Here is a 17,629-nt window from a genome sequence, read left to right on the forward strand (position 1 = left end):
GTGTGTGCCATCATGTGGTACATCAACCTAGCACGTATTTCACAGTCAACTGAGAAATTCAAAGAGCGCTGTAGGAACAATGAAAGTAAGCATAGGAAATAGCAGGATCTCTATCAATCACTCTTTGCTTCTCAGACAGTGATTTTTCTCCTGAAAAATCAAACAATAAATTATTTATTCAGCTCCTACTATGTGCCAGGTTCTCTATATCCAGTGGAACGTTAGGATTTTTCACTGCTGTCTTTTCTTCAGTGAAAGATTAAAGACATTAATTAAAGCACTGATGCTTTAGCTGTTTTCTCCTCAAGGAATTTTATTATTATGAATGTCTTCAGAAGCTTAATGCTTTGATGGCTATGCAGAGTTTTCTGGGTCTTTTTCGCTTTGTTTTGTTTTCTCCTACTATTGTTTTTCACCTAAAACTTTTCTTTCCCTACCCTCTGATTTTTTAGGGAGAAAAAGAAAAATCTAGCATCTGGGGTCTGAGACCACTTGAAATGTCTGGGCTGGGGATTGCTAATGACCTCCCAGAGATAACCCAAACTGCTGATTTAGCAAAGCCCATTCTTGACCTTGACACAAGACAAGACAGGCAAAAGGGAAGGACTTGGGAGGCAGCCCTGAAAGAAAAAGGATCATAGAAGAGCTCAGATCTCGCCAGGCCCCCTCCCCCATTCAGCAAACACCTGGCTGAGTTGGAAAACATGACCGGCCCAACCTTCCTATTGGGATCAATTGAAGCTGTCAGCTCTCGGCTTGTCACCAGTTGCACTGGGAGGCCCCGGGCAGCCACAAGAGCCCTAATTAGGCAGAAATGACACTTCTACAACTGACCTGCCAGGACCTTTGGCAAAGCATTTAACATCATTAGTTAACATTTTTTAAAAGTGTGAATGTAAATGAACAGCCAGCGGCTTTCAATGGAGTTTGTCGGTGGCATCTCTCCCCCTTCCCTGCTCACTCTTTCTCTTGTTACATGAATAGTCCGCTTGTTTTCTCCAGAATTGGGTGGGGGGGGGTGCACTTGGGAAGAAGGAAGAAGAGGACCAGTCCTCTGAGAGTAGAGACGTGTTAAAGCATAAACAAGCTTGGCTGAGGGGAGAGACCATCTCTTCCTGCCTTAGCCCGGTGCCCGGAGAGCAGGGGGCCAGTGTACGCCAGCCAGGCTACACGGATGTCAAGTCCCGCTCCACGAGCCGTGCTTGTGAGCGTGGACCCCGACCACCCTGGGCTTCGGGTAGGTGGGAAATGACTTCATGAGCCGAGTGCCTGAGATCCTCTTTCTCACACCTCTCACGACGTGCTGGAATTCTGAACAAGCCACTCTGAGCAAGCCACGATTCAGCAAATACCTTAGGACGACGTGCGCACAGATGTACAAGCACCCTCTAAAGGAATGATGTCCTGGGGTGACCACTTCAGATGCGTTTGATACTTACACACATCAGCTCATTTCCTACCTGAAGCGGTCATCTCCCACCTGGAATCACACTTCATTCTGTTCTTTGCTGTGCACCCACAGAATCTGTACACGCCAACACTCTCCATCTGTAGGAAGGAGAAGAGAGTTACACTGTGAACACATCACTTCGGGGGGCCTCCAGGCTGCTCTCAAACTGTGTGCTCAGCGGGGCAGACAGGCTGAGAGGCAGCCCAGGGTAGAAGGGAAGCCACAGTTTGCGGGGGAGGTGGCAGAGGAGTAGTTGCTGTGGGCCTTTGACTTACCACCTATTCCTTGTGGGGCCCTGGGCAAGATGCTTTGCCCTGAATCTCAGATGTTTTCATCTGTAAGACAGAGATAATGCCTTACTACTTCAAGTGAGGGGAAAAACAACAACAACAACATGGAAATATCATGAGAACTGGAAAGTGGTGGGTGAAAGGAAGGAGTTCAGATGCTTAGGAGCTCCCAAAATCGAGGTTCTCATCTATTTTATCTTGGAGATTTGAAATTGCCAGTCTGTCCTCTCGACTCCCAAGGCAGGCTCCACAAAGCCACACCACCACCAGCACCTCCAGGTCCCTCCTTACCCCACCTCTACTTCTGCCTGTTCTCAAAAGGGCTGCAAGTATACAGTTAACCCCAAAGTTGTTGATTCTTTCCTTAACCCGTTATGGAAAAATCCCAACGAACTTTCGGGCCAACCCAATACTCCACAGAAAAGTGCATGGGTGCAGAACAAATGCGGCTATATTAGCCACTTCCTATCTCTGAAGGATCCTTAAACAGTACAAGAAGGGGAGCACGGTCTTGTTCATGTCTGGGTTTCTGAGAGCCCCAAGGACAGTGGTAGGTACACAGTTGTTTGCTGTTTAGTCCTTCAGTCGAATCCAACTCTTTCATCACCCCCGTGGACTGGGGCCTGCCAGGCTCCTCTGTCCATGGGATTTTGCAGGCAAGAATACTGGAGTGGGTTGCCATTTCCTCCTCCAGGGGACCTTCCTGAGCGGGGGATCGAACCCACATTTCATCTCCTGCACTGAAGGCAGATTCTTGACCGCGAAGCCCTCAGGGAAGGTACTCAGAAGATGCACAAAAAACGTCTGCCAAGTTGAAACGCAATTGCCCTGTCCAGACCTGTGCTTAAGGCAGCCAGGATGCTTGCGCTTTAGGAAAGCAGCAGAGACCTTCAGTGTGGAGAGGTTTATTTGTCCCTGAATTAAAGACGAGTAAAATCAAGCGGGCAGCAGCAGCGTGTGGTGGAGAATGCCTGTAAGTAGTCATGAGAGAGGAGCGAAAGAAAACAATCTTAGTTTTGGGGCGGAAAGCGAGAGAAAATACGGGGGAAAATGTCCTTAATAACAGTAAATGGGAAAGGGAGAAAGCAGCTCGTCGTGATGGAGCATTTAGTGCTTTTAAGCTAAATACCTCAGCATATTAAGCAAATAGAGAAAAGCTGGCTAGTGGATGTCAGCAAATTGAACCGACGGGTGCGCAGGAAGCCAATAGGAGGCGGCTGGCGGTGACCCCTTTCCCCATCACGTGCCTGCTCCGCGCCGGCTTGTTTGGTGTTGCTTCGTCCCTCCAGCTGCGGAGCTTATTGAAAAGCTCTCGCTCCCTGCCTGGTTTTGGCACATTTTCTGCAGGTGCCTCCTACTGCGGCCACAATGGGCTGCTAGGGAGGTTCAGACCTGTCAGCAGCGACCGGGAAGGGGGCGCGGGGGCGGCGGTGGGGGAAGCGCGGCCATTGTCTTAAAGGGCCAGCGACATTGTGCGCCGCCGCCGCGGAGCCCGCAGCCCCGCACCTGCTGATGAGACGAGTCCTTTTCTCCCCGCGCTCTCTTTCTCTCTTTAATGATTTAACTTGATCGCTTTGGTTCCTTTCTGGAAGGGGAATTGCTCCATTGATCATATAAAGTAATTGCCCGTAAAACATGGCTCTGCAACGACTGCTGCTTCCCTGGCTGAAAATGTCACGGCAATTGAAAAGCTCTTAGCCCAGTTCAAGAATGGGGCTGCTCAAGAGAACAATCTTTGCATAGGATCCCGCCACCCCCACCCCCGCCAACCCCCCACCCCACCCCCCGCGCTGGCGTGTTGCGAAAGTTTCCAGTTTGGAAACTGGATGGATCTGTAGGGCCATTTCCCTTCCCTGTAGCGAAGCATGATTTTTGCCCGAGACTATGGGACACGACCCAAGCTGGGCTAAAAACAGCCTCAATCTTAATACTGGATATAATCGTTGAAGCCCAAGAAGCTGTTTTCTGATTCACCCCTGGCTTTCTTTTTTCAGAAGCCCCGAATTCCGGCGCGGGGGGCACCGGGGGGTGTGACGCCCACGTGGATCAAGCTGATTGAGGAGAGCATTCTTCCTCAGTTCCTGTCACCTAAGAAGACAATCTCTCTGTCTAGGGGTAACAGGGGCCTTCGTTTGGAAAGAGGAATCATTCTCTAATTGCTTAAGATTTGCTGATTTTTTTCCAAAACTGTCACTTGGCGGCAGCAGTGACACACTGTGGGAACGGGGACCTCACACTTAAGGAGTTTTCATATCTTTATTAGTCATTGCCGCACCAATGTGAGGGAGTAATTCACCTGGGGAAAAATTACTTTGTCGTAGGCATGAAGCTGCCAGCGAAATAAACAGTGGTGCGTGATGGTTTCATTTTCCTCTGACAAGCGAAAGCTTAAGTTTGTATCTGAATAAGAGACAGAGAGAGAGGGTTATTTCCACCCCCCCCGCGCCATCGGTGGGAAGCACCACTTGCTAAATGAGATGCTGCCGAGTTACTAATTTGGGAACCAAGCTTCAGGTGAATCACCTTCTAACTGGATGAGTCATGAATATTTTTTGTAGCTAATGAAGGGCAGAAGACATGCTTGTTATTGTACTTTAAAAAAAAAAAAAGGCAAAAACATCTGCCTGCTTACTTGAGAGTATAGGGAACTCGGCTATAAAAAGGTCATTTTGAAAGTATAAATCTGAAGAAAGCCATAGAACTTTTTCAATCTAAACCCTCTAAAAGGTTGTGGTACAAGCTTCATAACTATAAACAGGTACAACACTTTTTTTCTTGGAATTTTAGATTTTAGACTTTTAAATCTTTTAATATTGTCAGAATATACATGATACCAGGGCAATTACACATATTACATCAAAATACATATATATATAATAAAAGGTGTTTTCCCTTTATCTACGCATATGATGAAGAAAATCTTTAAACTCTTTACGTTTAAACCCATTAAACAAACTGATTCTTGCATAAGGAGAATTACGTTCAGAATCTTTCACCAGCAACAGGAATTTATTTTTTCTATGTGCTTATTATAAGGGAAGGTCTTTTTCTTTTGGGGGCGGGTAGGGGGAGGTCTGTAAAATGAGGGGGTGGAAGTTCTGCCTGGCTCTGTGATTTACTTATCTATAAGAATGATTCCTATCAGGGCAAATAGTGAGATGAGCACTAAACCCGATCACACAGTTATTTCTAGCCGCTCTGCCTATCAGACAAGCAGTCAAGACAAGAGGAAAAGTGTGTTGAGTTAAGTAAGGCCCTGAGGCCAGGAGCACCCGAACCATCAAGGCCAGATCCCAGATACCCCCGTAAAGCATAGCAGGAGCAGAATAGTGCTGGGAAGGAGGTGTTCATGGGGGCGGGGGTGGAGTGGGAGGGTGGCTGGCCTGTGGCTGATGCCCCTGCCCGGTGTCTACGTGAACTCCTGGAGTGGGAGCCTGTATGGACACTGTTAATGCTGGCTCACCATATTTCTGGAAGGGGGAAGAGGAAGAATATTTGAAAAGGAAGAAAATAAGCCAAACCAGCGCATCATCAGGGAATGAATATCAAATCTGCCTGAAGCCAGGACTGGTTTCACTTTTGCATCTTCGCTGCAAGAGGTCTGCATAGAATTCCAAAGTTCAGAGACAAGACAGGGCTGCACTTCCTATTCCTCATGTAGATCTTCATAGCACATGTTAAACCACCTGACTTTACAAGGTAGAACTTAACCTTGGGTTACACGTGTTTGAACTTCATACTAAAGAGTTTGTCGAGATGTTTGGCATGTGTTTGTTTGTTTGTTTTGCTTTTGGATTTGAAGAGGGGTTGTTTCGTTTTTAGCCATGCCATGCAGCTTCTGAGATTTTAATTCCCCAACCAGGGACGGAACCTGAGCCTCTACAGTCAAGGTGCAGAGTCCTAACCACTGGGCTGCCAGGGAATTCCCAGACTTGTGTTTTTTAAAAAAAAGAATGCATTTTAAAGTGCTAAATCATCTCTATGTCTATGCACACCTATCCGATGAAAGGTGCATGCTTACTGTTCTGAAAGGGAAGACCTAACATGCTTCATAATCAGATTCTGTAAATTTACTTTCGCAATGAAGCCACAGGCTTCTCAGCCTGAGCCCTTTATTTACTCAGTGTTCATGGATTATATCCACTAAAAGTTAACGCACAGAAATGTTAAGACCCTTTGTGCTTAAATAAAAAGTTAACACCAGGCAGGTGGGTAACAGTACCTGTTGAAATGTTTGTATTCTCTATTATAAGGTATTCTTGCTTTCCAGTTAGAAAAGGATGTCAATTTGAAACTTGCTTTACAGTTTCTGAATTAATATAGAACCACCAGCTAAGGAAAGAAAAAGATTTTACTCTTTTATCCCTTGGTTCAATGCATGGGATCATCCAGACAGACACTTCAGTTGCAGTTTTTCATGACTAATTCAGACATCATAGAAGCTATACAAACAGAGACTTCACTCTCCTCCCCCATGAGAAACTCTAGCGTACTTTTCTTGTGCCTTACAATTTCCTTGCTTCAAAGTTTCCTTCCTTTCAAAAGTTAGAAAGCACTAAGTGCTCCGATACTGGTTTTCTCCAGTTTGTTTGATACAGGATCATGGCCCCTTTCCTCCCATCATATTCTTTCAGAGTTATAGCTTATTACAAAATATCTACTGGAAACAGACACACATTAGGCATCAACACAAGTATGACAGACCCACGGGACTAGTTCATTAAAAAAAAAAAACCTAAAATTTTAGCTATGCGTTTTGTCAAAAATGGATGAGATAGGATGGGGTGAGGTGTACAGTCCTAAAGTCTAAATTTGGAGAGCAAGGTGAGTTGCTCATAAACATAAAAATCATGTAGGTTGACTCAGAGGTGGCAGCTGAGCCTTTACCCCATAGGGTATAGGCGTGTGTGTATGTGTGTGTGTGTGTGTGTGTGTGTGTGTGTGATGGTCTCTGGTCCACCAGCCAGGGTCTGGTTTTATGTCAAGTAGGGTAGTGTATTTTTATCTTAGCATCAGGGCTGGGAAAAGAGTGTGAAGAGTTCGAGGCATCCCCTGGTGAGTCACAATCAAACCCAGGCAACAGACACAGGGGAAGGTAAAATGGTATCTTTCTAGTTAAGAAAAAAACACACGTGGTGATTCCTTTCGTTCTCATAGGACAAATAATACTTGGAGACAAAAAGTCTATTCCAAATATAAATGAAAAGAGAGATTATACTTTTGAATTCTTCATTTTGATTGCATTTTTGCTTTTTTAGATTTGTAATTATCCCCCCCAAAAAAGGAAACTAATTTTCTAACAGTAGGCTTATGAGAAATATACTGAAAAAATATTAATTGGATATCTGTATGTTTATATTTTTCTATCGATGGTCTTAGTTAAGAATTCAAAATGACTCTATTTTCAGTAAAGTAATAAATGATACATAAGACAATATTCATTCTAAGCTTATAAATTGATAAATACCTATTTCAAATATCATACATTAAAAGCTTTATTTTTGTTCTTATGCTATAAAACATACTCTTTGATTCTTACACTACAAAAGACAGCCTTTGATTTTGTATGCTCAAAACCAGCACAAAAATTTTATTTTTCCCTTATATCCTGTCAGCTTGCTATAAAGAAAAGAAAGCAGTGATGATTAGGCAACCAAAGTTCAGGTCAAATGCACAAGTGAATAAAATTCCAGTAAGTGCTGGCATGGAATAATTTTATACCCCCCCAAAAGAAATCTGGTACTAGTTCTCTCAAACAGGGACTCTAATTTTAAAATTTTAGAGGTAGAAAAATTCTTTAGAAGGTACCGACATCTACAGTTAACTGAGATGGCCCTTCTCTGTGAAATTCCCTACCTCGTGAGTTCATTTCACAATCTTCTTCATTTTCAAATTCCCATAAAGGTCATACAAATATATGGCCATGAACTTCGGGAGAGATGGCTCCTTAGAAAAGCTCAGGGACATATTAAGTCACTCTGTTGGTCATAAATCAACTCACATTCTTACAACAGTCTAACAGTAGCCTTTGAACAAGTGCAGCTCCTTCTGGGAGCAGAGGAGAGGGTGGACCCCAGATTACTCTCGATCCTGCCTTTGGCCGCATCTCTGCACACGAAAAGAAATGGACACCAGTGAGCACCCCGATACTTTTATTCCAAACCTTACTTTTGCCTCAATTACTTCTTTCAAATGCAAATACCATCATACAAAATCACCCTAATACACCTCAGTTCTTTATTTCTGTCCGAGTATTACTGTGTTAGATTCTCTTGCATGTTTCTTTTCCTTCTTTCCCCAACTGTATAGAATTTAAAATATACTTATGCTGACTATAGCCCAAGACAAAGATAGACATCACTAATGATATATTAAAATTCCTTCCATTTTAGAAATAATATTTTAATTTTTACTGTATTATGTCTCTCCTTCAAGTATTAATGGAAACAGTATTTGCTTTTCTGAAAAACTGATACTGATGATTACTACTTTCCTTTCTATAATATCCTCCTAAGGTACTGAATACACAATCACAAAATGTAATAATTGTATTACTTAATTTAAAACAGGATCCATTACCCCTTGCTAATATACAACACAATTACATATGTTTTTTAAAAAAAACTGTACAGGAATTGAATCTAACATATTAGATCTGCATTAGAGAATCATTCGCAAGTGCCTCCTTAAATAACTTTGGAGACCAATGATAAAAACTTACATATGATTGTTATATATGAAAGAGAAGTAATTGAATCAATATTGAGGAATTTGCCTATTTTATTCACTAAAAATTCATGGGAATTTACTCCCTCAAGTCACAATTCTTCAAGAAATAATTCTCATCGCATCTAGACCGGTATTTTTTTTTAATATTCAAAGAACTTCTCAAACTTCTCAAATGTGAGAAAAAAGGCAAATCAAGGAATAAAAAGAGAAAACAACATGAACAACAAACAATCCTACATTTTGCCAATAATAAATGTAAAGAGTCAAATCCTAAATTTTTGACAAGTGAATTTTTCAAATCTCCCAAATAATTTTTTGAAGGTTTAACATCACCATGAGATTCATGACCAGGCCTGTAGAAATCATCAATTACAAAGGAACAGACAGTCTTCTGATTTTGCTAATATGAAATAATTCCTCTGAATCAGATTAAAGTACATTTTCTAGGAAGCAAAAATTCCCTTCAGTTGGGTTCTTATGTTTAATTACAAAAGTCAAACAATTTATTAATATTAGCTCTCACTCAAGTGCAACAACAAAATAGGCAGGCTCACAACTCTCAGGGGCCAAGAGACAAACCCAATCAATATTTGTGCCAGTAATAAGAGAAAACATTTTTAGCTATAATTTGATAAAACATCTAACTGGTCCCTCTTAACCAGGATTCCTCTCTTCTTTGCTGCCCCCTATGTGGAAAATACATTTAACTTTTTCTTTGTTCATAATAAATGCAATTACTACATTTATTTTGCCCCTTTCATATTAAGAAAAGTACAAATTAGAAAACTTGGCCTTTGTTGAATATTTTATATGCATTCATTTTGCTTTATGAGCCCCATAATTATGTCACAAAAATACTCTTTAAGTTGTATCTATTTCTATAAAGTTAAAAAGTATCTATTTAAAAATGGCAAAATAGCTTGCTTAAAAGAATTTCTTTTGCCTAATTTTTTCCTTTTCTCCTTACAATCTAAACTCTCTGGATTAATTGCCCTGTTTCCAGTTTCATTCTGCCTATATAGAAATTGTGTGTCTACACCCTGAAAAATACCAATTAAACTGCCAGCAGCAGCATCTCCAACAGGATCTTTTGGTCTTGTGTCAAAGCCCTTTGAACAAATGACCAGAAGGCTGAATCGAAAACAGCCTTTGACAGGATACCAGTTTTGAACACTTACTTTATGACTATGACTCCAGCTTCCTGCTACACTTGGCAAGCAAGAGAGAAATAACACATCAACTTTATAATTTTGTGAAAATGGTTAAGGTTTAAAGGCCACTAATATTGTTTTAAAGGGGGGGGGTTCCCCTTATCATTTAATTCAATTCCATCTGAATGCCGGTACAAAGCTAAATGAAGGTTTTCAGACAATACCACCAAACTGCAAAAAATGCTACATTTTCTTTTTCCTTAATTTCTTTGGTAATAATGACATAATTTACTATGATTGGGGTACAGCAGGAAGAAGGTCACATGGATTTTTAAATTTAAATCATAGCAATTCTGTTGAAAATACTCGTCAATGGGAAAAATGGGCTCAGAGAGGTTAAGTAACTTGTACAAGGTCACACAGCTGGGAACTGGAAGAACCAGGATTTGAACCCATGGGGTCTGATTCAAGACCCGATACTTCCAGATCGTCTTGGCAGCATCCGTTATCAACCCATTCCTGGGTAAAGCTGTAATCATTCTCTTCATGACACAATCCATGAAGAAATCTTTTAGAGCAGTGGTTCTCAACCTTGGCTGCACATTAATATCACATATTAAAAGAAAATACCCATGCTTGGGTCCCATCGCTGGAGATTCCATTTTAAGGGCCCAGACATCAGCATTTTTCAATACTACAGCAGTGAATAGAATAGGTAATCCTTCTTATGGTACTTAATTCTAATGGTGCTAAAATCCTGGCAGAATCTAGTAGAATCCCCAGGTAATTCTAGTGTATAGCCCCGACTGAGAACCAGTGATCAAGAGATTACCACTTTACCCAGGCTCCTTTCCTCAGTGTGAGGAACCCAACTGGCTTCTCTAGAGAGGATGGCCAAGAGTCTTGCAAAAGATGACATGGGGATCAGAATCTGCCTGAAAGTTCTAGATTTGAGAGGCAGTGGAGCACAGTAAGAAATGTGTGGGCACTGGAGTCAACCAGACCTTGGTTTAAATTCCATCTCTGCTCTTTATTAACTGTGTAACTTTGGGCCAATCACTTACCTTTTGTAACTGTTCTGCAGATTCAATGGGATGATACAAGGAAAGACCCAGGCATATAAAAGTGATCCATCAATGATAGTTGCTGTTAGTTTTTGTGGGTTTTGTTGCTGTTAGTACTATTACACTGGAAATGACTACTGCCAGGAGGCATCAGTAATGAAAATATTGAGTTAGGAAAAACATTTTTTATTAGTCAAATCATTCCTACTTTTATTACTTAGCATTTCATTTACAGCTATTTATATTGCAATTAGCTTGGCAATCATATTTCTCATTCATAACAACTTGGTAAGGAAGGGTTACATTATTACTCCCATTTTCTAGATAAGGAAAATGCAGCATCTCCATCTATTCTGTCTCCAGCTCATATGATTCTATGATTAAAGGCACCTGCAATCATGTTCATTAGTTCCCTATGAAAAATTATATTCCACACAGATGGGAACTGCAGGAAGGAAGAATTAACAAGCACTTGATAGCAACCCTGAAATAACATCTAAATAATCACTTTTAAAGATTAAAGTCATGGCAAGCAGGTTCTAATTTATATAAAGGTGTTGGAAAGGATTAAGGAAAAATGAACAAATACATCTTTATTCATCCCCATTCATTTGGGAGATGTCTGACATAGCTTAGAAAATCTTTTTGAAATGCAGACTGAAAAATGGTTAATTTCCTCTACGAAGGATCTTCAATTAGCAGATAGGGACAGACTAACAAATCCTGGTATTTTATCTTGACTCAGAGCTACAAGTAGTACAGATCTGAGAATGAAGAGACCCAGTTCAGTGCTTCTCACTCAGTCAAGGTCTGTGAGAAACCCGTGGATGTGGGCAAGTTGCCTATAATTCCAAACGCACACCAAACACACCCCCTGACACTGAAGAATGGCTTGCCTGTAAATGTATTTCTGTCATATGTACAAAATTTCCATGAATGAAATACAAATGCCTCTAGAGGGACCACTGAATTCATAGACACTATGATAGTCACAGCCACTGTTACACGGGCTGTGGAGCGGGGAGGGGGCTGTCTCAATCTTTTGTTGTCGTTTAAAAGGAGTCTTCATAACGAAAAAGGTTAGGAAACACTGATCGAGTCCAACCCGCTCATTTCATTCATGAGGTCCCAGAAGGTCTTGGAGATCGCTGGGACTACGGTCTGAGTTTTCTCATTCCCAGGCAAATGGTCCTTGTCCCACACTGTCCATCCTTTCCAATGAGGAAAATGTAACAATGGGGCGGGTGCCCCATTCTCTAAAAGAGGAGAGTATAGTTCTACCCTCTCTCGCTGGGTATGTTCCAGAACGTTCTATATCACCTGAGCTTTTCCTTCCCTTCATTTCCCTCCCCTCATGTATTCCCCAGTTCACATCTTTAGGGTGAGCCGCACTCAATCTTTTTCAAGTTCTGACGCTCTGTAAGTGCCCTTGGACATTCAGTCTCAAGATGAAATGGAAATACAGCCACCAAGGTACTGACACAGACATGTATTAAGTCTGTAGCATATGTACACGCATAAATGTACTTTACAGCTGTAACCCTAATATTTCTAATATCTATGGGAAAGGAGAAAATTGGAATAGTCATGCATAATAATTGTATTTACTCTGGATCTGTCGACACCAATAGGCTATCAGACCCCCAGCATACCAACTTTTCAAAATGCTTTCACATGTTATTATTTCAGTTCAGTGTCCCAGTGACTCACTAGGATGCAAGTGCTACTGAAGGGCCAATAGAACTTAAGTGGTGCGAAGAGAAGAAATGTTACCCACTTTACTCACTGTGTTTCCTCCAGGGCCTAGAACAGTGCCTGACACACGGTAAGCATTAAATCAATATCAGCTGATTGAGTGAATGAGGGAAGCAAACAAGGAGGTGGATTTACTTACTTATTAAGCCTGCCTGTAGTTTTTATTTGAGAAGATGGAATGATCCATAAGGGAAGAACTGAGTTCCTAAAAATATCTTTTCTGTCTTCAATCCTCCTACAACATTTGATCTTTCTCTCAAATATTTTTAATGTAATGCTTCAAAGTGACAGAAGTGATACACTCATTTCAGGGAAATCAGATACTACCATATACAAAAGAAGAAAATAAAAGACCCCATCACCAAAGGATGACACAATTAACATGGAAATGTATATGTTTTTAGATTTTAATCCATGCATATGTACACACACATCTAACAGAGTCCCAAAATTTTCTGCACTAGACTCTGGGATGTGCACTTTCTTTTTTTTCCTCTAAGTCTTTTTCGTTTGTTCCCCCTGTCCTAGATAAATTAATTCCTGAATATTTAGGTCCTGAGTTCAAGATGACTGGTTTCTCTTTTCCTTCCAGAGGATTTATCTATTTTTATTCAACTGTAAATTCTCTGTGGATGCCTTACATCTGCATCGTCAGTCCTCTGGGATACCCCAAGCTCCACATATCTAAAACCAAATGCACCATGTTCCCTTCATCAAAACCAGATCATTCTCTCACTTGCCACATTTCTGTCGACCAAAAAAGAATTCTACAAGTTATTCTCTGGAGTCATCTTTGGTTCCCCAACCTTACATCCAACCACTCAGTAATTTTCATCCTCCCTTCCTATTACCTATCTCATCCTTCTCTTCCCATTGCTATCATTACTGTTTAGGCTCTTACATCTATGTTTTTTTTTTTTTTTAATAACCAAACACTCACTGAGCCTACCCACTGCTGCCAGTTAACCTCCTCCAACACCACTTCCATCTTGCCCAGTCTATATTTACAAGATTGGGGGTGCTCCCCACTCTTACAGAATGGTATTCCAGTTCCTTCATGATGTCACCTCAGACTACTTTTCCATTCTTATTTCTCATTGTTCCTGAAAATAGAGGCTTTGCTCAAGCCAGCCTGGTGTAGTCATTACTCACCCATTAACCACAAAACCTTTATGAGTTAAGTGTTTATTATGTATAAAATACATCCATTCATTGAACACATTTACTGAATATCTATTATGTCAGATAAAGTACTGATGCTTGAAATGCAATGGTGAACAAGCCAAAACAAGTCCGTGTCCTCAAAAAATTAATAGACCAGTAGGTCATAGAGGGAAGATTCTGAGACATCATGGTCCCAGCCCAGGATGCTTCCAATCTTCCAGTAAGACATCACATAAGTCAAGACATCCCTGAGGGCTGAACTCTGGCCCACACTGCAAGCAGGGAAGGAGTTCAGAAGAAAGGAAGGGCTGGCCACAGTGAGAGCTAAAGTGTGGGGCATGGCTTTTCTGAAGATATGGGACTCAACAGGAATTAAAGAATGGGTGCATGAGAGAAGGGGGAGGCTTCGATCTAAAGAGATATGAGGAAAGGTGCATGGAGGAATGGAAACAGCAGCAACAGCAATAGCTTATTTTGAATAAAAGTTCCCTCAACACCTATTCAGCAGAGGACATGTTCTGTCCCTGTGGGAGGCCCAGGCTCTGCTGTACTTGTGAAGATGACTCAGACATGGCTCCACCATGGAGGAATTTCCATCTACCAAGGACAAGGTAGGCCCATGATGATCAGTCACAACCCAGAAAGTGAGATGTTCCATTAGCAGCAGTCCCCAACCTTTTTGCACCAGGGAGGGGTTTTGTGGAAGACAATTTTTTCAGGGACTGGAGATGGGGCGATGGTTTTGGGGTGATTCAAGCACTTTACATTTATTGTGCCCTTTGTTTCAATTATTACTATCTCAGCTCCACCCCAGATCATCAGGCATTAGATTCTAGAGGTTGGGGACTCCTGGCAGGTGTAATGAAGCCAAGCAGGCAGTCTGGATTTAAAAGGGGCAGGACGCAGGCAGCCCCTTTAGAAGGTTCTGGAGAAGGAACGTGACCCAATGACAGTTCTCCATTCCTGCTTCTCCTCCTTTAAGTCTTGCCTGTAACACCTCCACCCTAGGCCCGGTCCTTAAGGGACATCCCAAACTTGGGGGGGACCACACTGTTCTTCCTTCTACGGTAAACTAATCTCCCAGAGGAGGGCGAGTAGCCGGTTCTCTGCTGGACACCGCGGAATCCACAGCCAGCACACTGCTCGGCTCAGGGCAGGTAAACACCAGCCTAAGGAACGAAGTGCGGAGTCCTCCACATCCTAGGGAAGGACACCCAGCGTTCTTACAACCTCCCCAGGAGAGGGGGCCGGCACAGGCCGGCGCCCGGAGGAGCTCCCTGATCGCGAGGAGCTTGGGGAACGTGGGGAAGGCCTGATGGCCCGAGTCCCAGGGCCACCTGAGAACTGGCAACACCCGGGGTTCGAGTCCCCAGCTGGAAGCGGAGGGGCTAACCCTCTCTCACGTCCCAGCAAAAAGCGCTTCGTGAGTGTTAACCGTTTTCCCATCTAAAACCGTCAGGGAAACACGTCCTGTAAAGCGACGCCAGGTGGGCGTCTGTCTCAAGAGTAAATAAACCCCAAACCCGGGGGGATCAAAACCTCAGGGAGAGGGAGGGAGGAGGGCGGAAGAGCCATTCGCGTCTGCCGCGAGCGGGAAGAACCCAAGGCTGGAAGCCTCGCGAGATCTGAGGTCGGGATCTCGCTGCGTTGCCTAGCGACAGAGAGGACGCTCGCGGGCCCCCAGGCTAACCCCCGCTTGTAGCCTTAAATCTCCTACCATGGGGGAAGAAGGCGGCGGCCGCAGCTGTGGGACCACTAGGGAGCTGCAGAAGCTGAAGCAGCAGGCGATGGAGTATTACCGCGAGAACGACGTTCCGCGCAGGCTGGAAGAGCTTCTCAACTCCACCTTCTACCTCCAGCCTGCCGACGTCTACGGGCACCTGGTAGGGACCTGGGGCCAGAACCCTCTTCCCTCCAGCCCGTCTCCCCCCGCCCCGCGCTGCGGCAACGCGGGGCGCTTGCGCCGCAGAGTCGCGCACGCGCGCCGCCGCTGAGTCCCGGCTGGGTTGACGCGGCGCCGGGACCCTGAAGGGAAGAAGCGGAGCCGAAACCTGGCTAAAGGAATCTCGACCACGGAGCGAACGCCTTTGGCTTTCGCTACAGCGTAGCCTTCAGCCCACCCCGGGGCGTCATCCCCAGCAGGCTCCCATCGCTGCCAAGTTTCGGTCGATTTCAAGCCTCAGCTCCTTGGCTTGTGTGGCCTGCGTGCGCTCCGGGGATGCCCGTCCCACCTGACCAGCTCGCACCTAAACTTCAAATTCAGATCAAAGTCTTGCCCCCTTCGCCCTGGACTGATCGTCCTGCAGCGGCCTTGTAGCACCCCCTATTTTTTATTGAAACCCTCCCTAGGCGGCTTGTGAGCTCCTGTGGAGAGGGGTGGGGGCGGGGTGGGGTTCGCCTTTTCACATACCCCTTAGCTCCTCTGCTCAGCGCACCATCTGGCGCGTATTTAGTCTTAAAGTCGTGAGCAGCTGAAACAAAGGCAGGCGTTTTCTCACTTTCCAGACCCGTAAGTACTAACCAACACCCACCTTCTGAAAGGTACCATGGTTGGGATTGGTAGGGATTCGCCCTACAGTGAGGCAGAATGACAGCACCAAGCAGAGTAAGTGCAGTGAAGAAGCAATGTGTCTACAGGGTTCAAAATCACATCTTGTCAGGGCAGTTAATATAGGGGATGTTCCACAAATATTTGTTTTTCCCGGTCCTGGCCGATACATCAAATCGGGGGAGGGGCGAGAAGTGTTTATCGAGGCACCTTGTGTTTTGTGCTTACTGTGATATCACTGCATCCCTAGGACCACGGTGAAGTAAACCTTATGATTCCGTATTACAAATAGAGGAACCGTGGCCCGGTGAATTTAGATGGTTTTCTCAAGGAACATTGTGAATGACAGAAATCAAACCAGGTCTGTGTCCCTAGTACCTAGCAGAGTGCATAGTGGACACTCAAGAGGAATGAGTGAAGGCAACTCCCAATTCCATCCTCTTTCACACAGTCTCTTGCCAGAGGAATTCTTGAAAGTTAACTAGTCCAACTTCCTCATTTAAAAAATACTCCAAGCTCTTGTCTCACAATGAATTAGTGCAGAAGTTAAAACTGGAAACTTGGACTCCTGCCCCCAGTGTAATGCTCTTCCCAGTCTGTTAGGCAACTAGGACTTTGGTTTGCACAGCTCTTTGGGAACTTATACCTCAGTTAGGGACAAGGGCCACTGATACATAAAATAACTGGAGTAATAGATAGGGTAACACAGAATTGTGTGCCAGATTGAGGAATAGATCACTGTGTGTTTGTTAAAGAAACTCAGGGGTGGGCAAGATCCCTGTGGGCTGTAGCATGTGGAAGTTTTGGGCTGGGCTTTGACCAATCAATGTTCAGCAGTTGACATAAAGGCACCTCCGTTTCATTTTCTCCGTTGCTGCTCCAGTTCTTCTCAGTTGCTGCCCAGTTCTGGCCCTCTTTATTCTCAGCTAGTCTGTCCCCCTCTCCCATCAAGTTCATCCCACTAATGCTGCCAGAGTAGTGTTCCTCATCCCAAATCTGACCATCATTCTCTCACTCAGAACTTCCTGTGGTTCCCTCTTGCACGCTTAGTAAGATCCAACACATTCCAGTGTGTGTGACTCACAGCGCTTGCCCCTACTTTGGTATACAGGCTTATCTATGCTTCCCTCCCCTGCTCCTCTGTATGGGCCTGCTGACTTTTTTTAAAATGTGAAGTTTCCCAATTCCCTCCCCTTCGCTTATCCTATTCCCCCTACTTAAAGTATCTGCCTCAACTTCTCCCTGTTGTCTGCCTGTGAAATACTACACAACCTCCTGTGTCCAGCTCAAATGCCATTTCTTCCATGCTTCTCTTACATATTAGAGGAATTCAGGGATGGGAGAGATCCCTGTGGGCAATAGCAATACTATTTGCTCCTTCATAAAGCTTATGATTAAGAGTTTGTGACTAGGAATCAGGCAGATTGGATTTGATCCTTAGCTCTGCTGCTTTGTAGCAGTAATGAACTGTTAAATTG

General features: G+C 43.7%; 2 protein-coding genes across 2 annotated transcripts in view; one reads left to right on the forward strand and one right to left on the reverse strand.

Annotated features, from left to right (window-relative positions):
- Window positions 1-1,548, reverse strand: part of HSPA12A (heat shock protein family A (Hsp70) member 12A) — a 164,105-nt gene extending 162,557 nt beyond the window's left edge. Inside the window, exon 1 of the mRNA XM_055424567.2 lies at window positions 1,461-1,548. Coding sequence (XP_055280542.2) covers window positions 1,461-1,548 — 88 coding nt within the window. The remainder of the gene's footprint in view (window positions 1-1,460) is intronic.
- A 13,773-nt stretch (window positions 1,549-15,321) lies between these two features.
- ENO4 (enolase 4) overlaps window positions 15,322-17,629 on the forward strand; it is a 36,631-nt gene continuing 34,323 nt past the window's right edge. The window contains exon 1 of the mRNA XM_055424572.2: window positions 15,322-15,486. Within this exon, the coding sequence (XP_055280547.2) occupies window positions 15,322-15,486 (165 nt within the window). The remainder of the gene's footprint in view (window positions 15,487-17,629) is intronic.

This window comes from Moschus berezovskii, chromosome 12, assembly GCF_049115385.1.
Source record: "Moschus berezovskii isolate FMDL1 chromosome 12, NW_MosBer_1.0, whole genome shotgun sequence".
Classification (NCBI taxonomy): Eukaryota; Metazoa; Chordata; class Mammalia; order Artiodactyla; family Moschidae; genus Moschus; species Moschus berezovskii.